Raw genomic sequence first — 12137 nt, 5'->3', positions numbered from 1 at the left:
TTTTTTATATAGCGCTTTTATCCAAGGCACTTTACAATAGTTAGCTAATGATACAAACAACATTTGGAAAACTCAGTAAGTGTTCCGCTGAGAAACCTCAGCAATTTTTAAGTGGTTCGCAAAAAAAAAGTTTGAGACCACTGCATCAGAGCATTGCACAGCCTGTCTTTTGCCTTGGCTTGGAGTTTTCAGTAAAGTCCTACATTAAAAGAACTTGGTGGGTTCAGTTTGGTCACATGACTAGAGCCATAATTCAGTAGCGCTAGTGTTCCCCATGGAGGATGTCGTCTTTGTGAATAACATTCATTCTTGTTCATCGCACACTCAAAGTCAACTGCTGTCTACCACTCATCTCCATCTTGCTGTCTGTATGTCCCAGTTTGTGGATGCCACAATGTAATCTTTTTGAGGTGCACCTGTCGGGTATTCTCTCCAGAGATTCTTTGATGGTGAATTCTAAATGGTGAACTTTTGCTCCTGTTAAACCATTCATTCTACCCTGGAAATATTACTGTGACAAGCAGGCTGGCATTTTTGTTGTTGTTGATAAATGTATGCATTATCTTAAGTATACCCACTATTTCCATTCATTTATGGCTATGGTTATGTATGGCACGTGAGTGGTGAGAACAAGGATATCTTAAGACAGCCGATTATAAAGTCTTGGTAGAAAAAAAATATATTGACACCTTCCTTACACAGTGTTTCTGTTTAAAATGAATAATCACTTAGACGTAAATTCTACCTTCAGAACAGTTTAACAGATTTATTTTTGAGTCTCAAACAAGGATCAGAGAGCTGGGATCTACCAGCTTTTCCCATACTTCAAGTAATCATCTGCTAAACGGGAATGAGTTTTTTTAGAAAGCTTCTCAATAGCAGAACCAGAATGATCAGGTGAGAAAAACATTAATAAACTGGACCTAAACCAGTTCTTGGATGCGTTCTGCTGTATTTCATGAGAAGTGAAAACTTAAAGGAAATCTGAGGCACAGGTAGCCCAGTCACAAGGGAAAAAGAAACTATTCCTGAAGGCATAATTTAGGGGAACACTGTGAAGGACACCAGTGAAGATGATTTATCTAATTATGATCAGTTGAACCTGAATTACTGAGTAGTGACATGTTAGCCAACAGAACATGTTGAATTTTCTTGAAAAACATCTTGCAGTACAAAGGTAAGAGTTGATAACTAAAAAGGAGAAAGTTGACCTGGCTTTGATCTCAAAAAGATAGAATGATAGTACTGGCAGAGTCTGCAAAGTTTAACTCTTAAGATAATTTTGTCAATATCCTAGTGAAAGAAATTTTTTTTATTAGTATATCTTCCTGAATTCTTTTTTTTCCATATATGGCATTTTAGGACACTTACAGGTATGCTAGAATGTTATCCCTGAAAAATTCCCGCTTGCTTCCATGATATAAGAAAATCAGATGTCATCAGAAATAGTTTATCGCTGAAAACAAGAAGCAAACATAATTATAATTAAAAAAACAGAGGAAGCCAAATGTAATTAATAGAGGGCCTGTGTATTCATTGCCTTGCACTTGGTGCAGTCATTTACACCTGTACAATGTGGCTGTAAAGTGCTACAGTCCTGATTTTGTAGCATTTACACACACTTTACCCAGGAGTAAATGACTGCACAAATACTAATAATATTGTTTGCTGTAGCATAGATTATCTAATCTGTCTCTCTGTCTGAGAAAGAGTTAGGATGCCTGTCACCATAGTATCTCAGTCCCTCCATGCTCCCTTCAGGTAATAAGGATTATACTATATTTGATAGTAATTATCCCCGGAAGGCATAATTTAGGGGAACACTGTGAAGGACACCAGTGAAGATGATTTATCTAATTGTGATCGGTTGAACCTGAATTACTGAGCAGTGACATGTTAGTCATCAGAACATGTTGAATTTTCCTGAAAAACATCTTGCAGTACAAAGCCATGCACTAAGGTCGCAACACATTAAGCCCTATAAATAAAGTAAGAGGGAGAAGACGTATCCCAGAACAGTTCTTTATGAAAGTTTCTTCAGAAAGGTTTGTATTTAATACTCCTTTGTATGTCTTTGCAGTATTAAAGAGACCAGTGACTTCTGATGAACTCTTGATGCCTGGAGCCCCATATGCAAGAAAAACATTCACAGTATGTCTCCAGTACATACCTTTCTTCTATACGTTGTGTAAATTGGTTCAAACAAATATTTTCTGATGTATAATTAGATCCTAATTACATTTCCTGATACTTGTGCTCTAAAAATCGCAGCCATAAGATTCCATTAATATTAGTTTTATACATGTGGAGTCTGATTCTTCCTTCTATTATTCCATCAGTATGTCAGCCTAACACCATTGACTTTGGTAGAGTGACACTGGCAGAAATCTGGTAATATGTGTATTGCACTAATGCTTCTGAACTATTTTTATTAATACTTAAGATTATAAAGAGATTGGAAATATGTACTGTATTTACCTATCCAGAATTAAAGTTTTAAATGTGAGTTGCATCGGGCCACACTAGACTAATATAAGACTGAAATGTTGATTCATAATCAATAAGAGAGAAAAGAAAAGCCTTTTAAAAAGTAAACTTTTTGAGCTTGTTAATTGGAAGCACGGCTTCTCACAGCCTTTAGTCAACATCTCTGATGTAACTTAAAAAAGAAAAGTACCGTAGAAACAAATGCAGTCATTCTGTTGGTGGCTTTCTCCATAAATAAAGATTTAATAGCCCACGCGGAGGGCACTGTAAAGTATTTCTATCCACAGAGCAGCATTAACTGTATGCTGGTGACTACAAGGTGCTGAAATCATGTCTTCAACCACTTGGACTTTACTCTGTGAGTTACATGGACACTGTTGTGTCTTTTTTTCCTTTTCAAGGTTGTCGGTGATGCTGTTGGGTGGGGCTTTGTTGTACGGGGGAGCAAGCCATGCCATATTCAGGCTGTGGATCCCAGTGGCCCTGCAGCTGCGGCAGGAATGAAGGTAATTTTTATCAGCTGTTTAGCTAGAGGTTTTCGGTATCTCTCAGGGATGCTCTCTGGCCAGTCACTGTGAGACACCAGCCTTTTGCGTTTTGGGGTCAAATGTTGTTGTTCTCCTCCTCCTCCAGAACTTCACCCTTCCTCTTTTCTTCTCTCTGTCTTGGAGGTTCTCTGACTCTCATTTTCTTTTCTAAAAGCTCTTTAGTGTTTTCTTTCCAAAAATCATTTTCTCTATATTTGATCCTCTCTCTTAGTCTTCTAAAAGGCCTTTCACATCTTTCAAACTGTGTGTGGTTTCTACCCTCCTTCCCTAGCTCCACCTTCTCATTTATTTGGTATTTATGTATCATTTATAATGATATATTGTTAATAATTGCCATACTGCTTCTACGCTGGTCAGGTCCTATATTATACGACACAAAATTGACACTGTTTTCTTTTACTAAGACTGTTTAGCAATTGATTTTTCAAAGTAAAGTTGTTTTGGCCCAGGGCACAATTTTTGGAAAGAAAAAAACGCTAGAGAGATTTTAGATGTCTAATATGAACTGAAATGTTTTCATCCATGATTTTAAAAAAAATTTTCTGTGTGAGGTGTTTGTAGACCTTATCCCAAGTCCACTGAAATTAGTAGGAATCTTTCCATTGACTTTAATGGGCTTTGGGTCAGGCCCTGAAATACATGGACTTAATCATTCTCCTCTAGAGTGGGAAACCCAAAAGCAACTTCATTGTGCCCATATGTGTAAGAACTGGAAGGGAAAGCTGACCGCTGTCTTGCTCCAATGTCCAATCTGAGTCAAGTGCAAAGTGTAAAAAAACAGCATACCTGGTGAAAAATTAATTGTTTTTTCCAAATTCTATCACTTTGAATAATCTTCAATTATGAATAACATAGGTAAAGACTTAAAATATCTTGACAATATCACTTCAAATAGGCCATCTTAGAACGCTAATCCCGCCTAAAGTATAAAGGAGTTACACTTCCAGGACTTCAAACTTATTCCTATTCATGTTGATGGTTGGAACCCTGAACCTAGCAGTTTACTCGAGTGGTTTGTAGCAGTCTTTATTCTCTCTGCATTTTACCAATTTATGATAATGTGGTTCTACTCTGAAATGTGACTTTGTAAAAATAGCTTTGTGGGGTTTCATATTTATTGTCTAAATGACTTCAGCTCTAATTTGCTCATTTCACCAGTAAACGTAGTGGGGTTTTGTTTTAAAGTGTCATCCCTTCACTCTGGGATGATAAACTTAAGCTGGGTTCTGTCCATTTCATGCTTCATCAACTGCAATAGAGGTTTTACAGGCCAAATTATGCCTTCAGGTACACTCATGTAACTTCATTGTCTTCCATTTATGTCCTCAATGATGCACATGCAATGCAGTTGCTGTCAGTGGGAGCTTAATAAACAGTTTGACATACAGGAAGGAATAGAATGCAGCACACTCTTAATTCCACAGCACTCATAGAAGTAAACAGTAAAAACTCATTTGAGTCACTAAAATCAGCAGAAATTGCTCTGAACACACACGCACACTGCAGATCTGATAAGTTCAATGGCTCTATTTTATAGCGTCTCTTTTCAGAGTAGATTTGCACTTTAAACATTATGATCAAACTTTTTAAAAAGTAGGCACCTAATATAGGTGGCTTGATTTTCAGAAGTAGTGAGCACTTACCACTCCTAATGAAATGTGGGTGCTAGACTCCCCTGGAATTAGGTATTTAATTTGAGTCGCCAGTTTTGAAAAGCTTGGTCTGTTTACTTAATCTGTCTATTTTTCAAAACTCTTCAAAACTTTTAAAGAAAGTATGTGACAATACATTTGAATGTATGCCCGCCGCAAAGTAAATCTTTCCCCTTTTTAGAAGCACAGAGGCAGGCCTATTTCAAATAGAACATTAGGCATATTAACTGCTGGCAGTGAAGCTCTGTTCTGGCGTAAGAAACTTTGTCTGCCAGTATTGCTCTGAGAACTGTACCATAACAGGAAAACGGTCTATGATAAAAAGGGCAAGAATTTGAAGAAAAGCCCAGACTCAGCATGTCACTTGTAGAAGAGTTCATTTTTGGAACTATGCCTTATGCAGTCTTGGCTGATAAAGCCACTTTATTTATTCAGTAGGCAACTCTCTTTAATGGTGGAACAGACGTAGCCACCAGAGTGCACGATGGGAAATACACCTAGTAGAAACTAGTGTTCAGTGCAGGTCTGCTCTTTAGGACCTGCAAATGAGATTAAAAAAAGGTACATTTTTTATTACTAATTTGCTGATTGTCCCTCTGTCCTGTTTGGGGAATTTAGCAGATAGCACTAAGTCTGGGAGGGGGACAAAGATCATTGTTAAAATATGGAGTATACATCTGATGCCCCAGAATAATAACCAGCAAATGAATATTTATAGTTTTATACTAAGAGTTTAATATTACACAATTTGATAGCAATGCCACCCAATCCTTTCCACCCCATAAAACAGGGGTTCTCAAACTGGGGGTCGGGAGTCCTCCCCGCCACCTCAATGCTGCCGAAGACCAGAGCAAGTGAGTGAGTACCGGGGGTGGTGCCTTTTCTTATCTCCACTCCCCCGGCCCGCAACTGAAGACCCGGAGCACCACCAGGTGAGTAAAAATTGAAAAGGCACCAAGGACTTAAAAAGGCACCACTTCTGCTCGGCGGGGGAGCGACTGCTCCCCCGCTCCCCCCCTAGCTACGCTACTGGTTGGGACCCCGAAAGAGGTTGCGAGGTTATTTACATGGGGGGGTCACAAGCTGTCAGCCTCCACCCTAAACCCCGCTTTGCCTCCAGCATTTATAATGGTGGTAAATATATTAAGAAAGTGTTTTTAAAAAGGGGCTTGCTATGTGAAAGGGGTCACCAGTACAAAAGTTTGAGAACTACTGCCATAAAACATGAAAGCATACTTCAGTTCCCCCTTCCCTGACTTTCAGATGGTAGTAGTGAGATTTGGGATGTGGTATAAGCACTTATACCCCTGCTGCTTTGAGCACTGCTTGGGGATTATGATACAGGGCTCACTTAATACCATCAGGTCTGTCTCCATAGTTCTGCTTCCGTGTGATCTTTAATGGCAGAGATAGGCAGTCAGCCTCATAAGTCTCTTCCTGCAGCAAGTTGTTTTACATTCACAGATGACTACTTGAGATCTGAGTTCTGAAATGATTCCATTGCAGAGTAAAGGCCACATCCTTAGAGCGACTGCGAAACCACGGCTTCCGTTGATTTCAGTGGCCTTTGAGGGTACATAACAACTCTTAGTATTTGGCCCTCAGACCCTGATCCTGCAAGGTGTTAAATGGCTCTTGTGAGATGACTGCAAAGGGAACTGAGCGTGTCGAAAGGATGCTCTGACTATCTTAGAGGATTGAGGCCCAAGTGACTGAATGAAAGAGACCATGGATAAATATTTATGTAGTGTAATTGCATATTGGGCTGTTGAAGCAGATGCAGTTCACTCCTAGAATTCCCATCTTATACAGAAATGTTACTGATTATATAAAAACACCAATGACATGAGCTGCCCATCTGTTTCCAATTACTACCTGAAAACACTGAAGCCTACTGATATTTTAATAGGATAGTGTGACCAGCTGGCTGCTGAATTTGATAATTACATTAGACAGAGAGTGAATTCAGAAATGCTTTTATTTAGGAAGGGTGAACAATTAAAAAAGTTGGTGACAAATGAGTTACATGGCACACTGTAGCTATGTTCTTAAACACAGGCTATGTGGAGGGGGCAGAGATAAATATATGTAATAACAGAGTGTGGTTAGTGTTATGGTTGGAATATATATGTGTCCTCAATTTTTAAACATAACAACTAAATATAAGAGGCCCAGTTTTCAGGTGCTCAGCATCTGCTGGTCTCATCTACTTCACTGGGTTTGTGGGTGCTCAGCTCTTCTGAAAGATCAGGTCTTTTTATACATAGATGTCTAAATATGGCCTTAGGAGTCTAAATTCAGTGACCCAGGTTTGAAAGTTTTAACCATAAAACCTGTTCTACAGTAATGTCCAGTTTGGTTTTGACTTAAATTAACAAAAGGAAGAAATTTTCAAATTGAAACTGCAACTCTATCCTTCACTTATCCAACTAGGTATGGCTAGGTGTGGCAGGGATTCAGAGGATTTATAAGCTACATTCTGCAACAGAGACTCAGTTGGAAGATCAGAGAACAGAATTATATTTTAGCTTTGAATGTCCTGTGACTCATGCTGAACAAGAGCAAGTTGTAGTAGCAGGGTAAGTTTTCCTTTATTTATTTTTTCTTAGTGGAAATATATCTTTAAAAAAACAGACAAAAATTGCTTTCAGGCAGTTTGGTGTTAGTTAGCATCATGATGCTTCGAGGATAGTTTGAAGTGTTTCAAACCTCAGTGAATACCTCTGCTATGCTATAAGCAACATGTAAAATGGATTAGTGGCTATTTGCTCTCCAACACTCACTTAACAATACTCACTTAACAGTTGCCATTCCTGCCTTAAGTGGGTGTGACATCATGTTTTGACTTTCCCACTTCGTGACCCATTTCCCTACAGGTCCGCAGTCACTGCTTACTGGTAGAGTATCTTGGTGCATTGGGGGTGACGTGGCCCTAAAATTAAGTTGCAAGACCTCCTGTTCCGGGGCAAATGAAGTTGGCCTAAACAAGTACCTGTCTACCCTCTCAGGCTCTAAAAAGTTCAGGTGGTCCCACTCAAGGGTCTCTTTCTCGGGGTCAATCACCCTTTTCCCCTCAGTGCAGGGTTTTATACCCACCACTGCCATTTGGAGCTGTAGGAGGAGCACAAACCCTTCCTCCACTCTGGATTCCAGCCCAGGGTCCCTAAACCGGGACCCCCAGTCACTGTCCTTTCACTCAACACCCCTGCTTCACTTTCCCCTGGACAGCTTCCTACATGGTCTGCTTCTTCTAGGCCTTCATCCAGCCTCTTTAGCAAAGTCTCTAACAGGCTCTGCTCCTGAGTTACCATCTTGGCAACTGTGAAGGACCTCTCCCAGATCCTGCCTCAGCTCTCTTGAGCAGAGTGCTCCTCAGCACTCCCTAGCACCTCCTAGTCCTGGTGAGTCTCTCTCTACACTGAGTGCAGGCTGCCTCTTAGTCATCCCACAACCGCCTGGCTCATTCTTGATCATATTATCTCTAACCTCCAAACCCCATGACAGAGGAGAAAACTAGGCTCAGGTGGAACTGGATCTTAAAGGGCTAGCACATCCTGTGACAGTAACCCACAAGGGATTTTTTAAAAATGAGGCTTTAACCCTTACTGAAGTATAAAGAAGGCCTGAAACGTGTTCAGGGGGCGAGTTTCATGCTTGTTTATCACTTTCGAAACATCAGTAGTGTCAGTTCTGGTCTCCCCTGATTTTCTGGAGTATTTTCTGTATTCGGAGGTTTCACAGCTTACTTGAAAGGCTGACGATGTTGAAACCTATGAAATACATAATTTCCCCAAAATGTTCATTAGTCATTGATGTTAAATAGGCATAAACAAAAAGCGTGGGGTGTTCAACCGTCTGACTAACCACTGCAGCTTTCACTCTCTGGACTCCTGTCATCCCAGTACTTCCCAAGGGCTGCTTCTGCATGAGCAAACATGGGACTCAACATTGATCACAAGTATGCAGCCGGGCAGCCTCACCGATGGTAGAACCATTGGAAGCTGCAGGGCACCTACAGTGCTCAGGCAGGTTCAGGATTTGCTGCCACCATTCTCCAACCACACAGGTAAAAAAATATGCCAGATATTTATCGACACTACAACGTCCATTGCTGTAAAGCTGGCACCGCAGTGGTACATATCAGTGGTGAGCTCCCGGCCCCATTTTTGCCGTTATAGAGACAGCTGTAGGTTTTTTTCAGCCACCGTAGAATCTTCCAGAGCAGATCTTTAAGATCTTAATTTAGAGCAGTGGTCTCCAACCTTTTTAGGCCCAAGATCACTTTTTGAATTTAAGGGCAACCCAGGATCTACCCCGCCCCTTCCCCAAGGCCCTGCCCTGCTTCCCCCTCCCCCGGTCGCTCGCTCTCCCCCACCCTCCCTCACTTTCACTGGGCTGGGGTAGGGGGTTGGGGTGTAGGAGGGAGTGTGGGGTGTAGGCTCTGGGAGGGAGTATGGGTGCAAGAGGGGGCTCTGGGCTGGGTCAGAGTGTTGGGGTGCGGGAGGGGGGAAGGGGTGCTGGCTCTAGGAGCGGGGTCAGGGCTGGGGCAGGGGGTTGGGATGCAGGAGAGGGTATGGGGTGCTGGCTCCGGGAGGGGGCTCAGGGCTGGGGGTTGGGGTGCGGGCTCCCACTGGGGGGGCACATACCTCGGGCGGCTCCTGATCGGTGGTGCAGCAGGGCTAAGGCAGGCTCCCTGCCTGCCCTGGCCCCACTCAGGCACATCGGCACCTTCTCCCCATCATGAGCCAGTCCAGCCCCTGCACCCTGTCAGCCAGTAGTGCACCACATGACCACGCCGCTCCCGGAAGGGGCCAATGCGCCCCTGAGCCTCTGGGGTTGGGGGGCATGTGACTCCACGTGCTGCCCCTCTCTGCAGGCACCACCCTCGCAGCTCCCATTGGCCACAGCTCCCTGGTCCCGGCCAATGGGAGCTGCGGGGGCAGTGCTTGCAGGCAGGAGCAGCATGCGGGTACCCCTGCTCCTCCCCACCTCCACGGGGCTGCGTTGGCCACTTCTGGGAGTGGCATGGCACTGCCACGACCGAAGATCACAATAGACTGGGAGAGTCTCCAGGATCAACTGGTCAATCGCGATCTATGGGTTGGTGACCACTGATTTAGAACAAAAAAAAACTTTTTTGAAAAAATAAAAATTTCCTGCATTTATACTGTATAAAGAAGCAAAAAGGGCTCATTTAAACCGTCTACTAATGGCAATATAGTAACTTCTGATATTTGGATTTTAAATTCCTATGCCCAATTTTTGACACAGAAATACTTCTGATGCTAATTTATGGCAGTAATGTGGTTCCTCTGCTCAAATAGGGAATTAAGCAGTGGATTGTATACCATTTAAATTATGGACATTTTGCTGTTGATTGCAACAGGAGCTGAATCAGGCACTAGATGTCTAATTTTGCTGCTATTCATTTTGGAGTCCAATCCTGCTGTGTTTTAGTAATTTCAGGAAATGTTTCTGTTGTTTGTGATTGTTAGTAAACACAATTGACTCCCTAAGAAGATCACTTTTTCATCTTCAAACAAAAAAGCAAAGAAAAATCATAGTGAAAAACAAAAATTCTCTTAATTCTCTTAATAAAGAAGTCTGTGATGGAAAATCTGACCTAGGAGTTGGGTCTACATACTATGTCACTTCCAAACCTTAGTCTGCCTGCTAAATGCAGACCAGCTTTGCCAAAGCTTTCTTTTGCCATCATTCTAGAGTACAATGAGTATAACCAGCAAGTTCCTTGGGCGGTGACCATCTATAACATTAGCAAACGATCTTTAGGTTTATTTAAATCATGCAATATTTCCTCAGCCACCCTTCTTCCTCCTAGTTATTAGCTATTCCCCTTTGGGATTCAACGCCCTTGCCAATATCTTTACCTTGCAGCTACAATTTCTCTTTCATTCGTTTGTGGCAGAATCTTTGAGGTCTGGGGTATGGTTTGAAAATGTCATATCTTTCTGAGTGGCAGGGAACTGCCTCTTTTAGGTGCATGGTAACAAGATGCAAGGTTTCATTGCTGAGTAGCTGGTTGAATCGACCCAACTTGGCACTGGGTGGAGGAGACAGCATTGTGGCTGGGTTGATAGGACATGGGATGTGGCGTTAGGAGATTGGGATTCAATTCCTGCCTTGGCCACTGATTCACTGGGTGACTTTGGGCCAGTCACTCTCCCCATAATGAAACGTAGCTCTCTGTGATCTCAAAGCTCTGTACATACAGACGATACATGCGCATAAGTCTGAAGCATTAGAACAAATTGACTCGGCCTTGTGAGATGATTAACTGATCTCTAGTTCCCTGTGGAGGGGTAACTACATCATAGCTGCACGGATTTTCATGCAAATGGGGGCAATGGAGACTGAAATACCTTGCTTGTGCTCGAGAAACGGCCCCTCCAGAACAGGGAGGAAGGATTGGCGTCCATTGTGTGGAACTTTGTACAGTGCACACTCTGATAAATGTAAACTCCTGGTTCACCGAAGTTTTCCCCCGGAGTTGTGCTACGTTCTTCAGTGCACTCTGGATTTCCTAACCCCAGAGCACAGTAAAGAATCAGTTTTGCAGAGACTGGCTTTAAAAGGGACACATGCTTGGCAGAGCAGCAGTTGCACAGCTGCTGAATAGTCACGGGGGTTAGGTAACCGGGGTTACACTTTGGAAGCCAACTGGCCCTTGGATTAGGAGACGCAGGTGATTGAGGACAGAATCTTCGCCCTCTCCTGCACCCCTGTGAGGGAACCAGAGGGTAATAAAGCTGGACCTCAGTCTGCTAAGACTCCGGATCTCCCCTTCTCCCCATAGGCCCAGCGGCCTCCAGTAAAAGTCCCATGTCTCTTTACTTCTGGGAGCTGGCCCTTTTGGCCTTTTATCTGCACTGGACATGGGCTGCAAGTTGTGACAAACTAAACATTCATACAAATCACTAAAGCTAATCTCCAAGTCCTGTTCCTATTGAATCTGATCGCACCTGCATGGTGCTGTGAGGAAGGTGAAAAAACCCACCAGGCCTCTGCTGATTTGACCCCAACAATAAACAATTCCCTCTTGACCCACAAAACTGGCAATCTGTCAGACCCACAGATTGCAGAAAACACAGCTCCTGTATTACAACTACAGGCAGGAAAGGTGAGGAAACTACAATGGAGCAAGAGACTCCAGACGACTAGGGCAAGGGTTTAAATTGAGGTGGGGCGAGTGAGGAGCCAAATTACTCCCATCTCCCTCTGACTGACCAATAGGAGGCAGAGATCTGATGGGGTAGAGGGCACATCCTTATGTCCCTCTGGCATGCACTCCCCGCACCCTTTCCCTCTGAGGCTGTCCACCACCTGACCACCACTTTGCAGTCCAGTCAAATTTGAACAGGGTGAGTGGCATTCTAAGCCAGCCACCATCCTCCAGTTCTGTGAGTTCTGTGAACAGATCTTTTCCCAACAC

At 42.9% G+C, this 12137-nt stretch overlaps 1 protein-coding gene across 2 annotated transcripts in view; it reads left to right on the top strand.

Moving 5' to 3' along the window:
• Positions 1 to 12137, top strand: part of DEPTOR (DEP domain containing MTOR interacting protein) — a 131175-nt gene that overhangs the window by 99380 nt on the left and 19658 nt on the right. Inside the window, exons 8-10 of one of the 2 annotated variants that reach the window (XM_084618168.1) lie at positions 2081 to 2151; positions 2889 to 2993; positions 7121 to 7266. In XM_084618168.1, coding sequence (XP_084474294.1) covers positions 2081 to 2151; positions 2889 to 2993; positions 7121 to 7266 — 322 coding nt within the window. The remainder of the gene's footprint in view (positions 1 to 2080; positions 2152 to 2888; positions 2994 to 7120; positions 7267 to 12137) is intronic. The other variant, XM_084618169.1, reaches the window with a different exon arrangement.

The sequence above is a fragment of the Lepidochelys olivacea genome (genome assembly GCF_965140295.1).
Source record: "Lepidochelys olivacea isolate rLepOli2 genome assembly, chromosome: 2".
NCBI classification, from domain to species: domain Eukaryota; kingdom Metazoa; phylum Chordata; order Testudines; family Cheloniidae; genus Lepidochelys; species Lepidochelys olivacea.
Note: the sequence above shows the minus strand (reverse complement) of the source record. Positions and strands in the feature narration are given on the sequence as shown.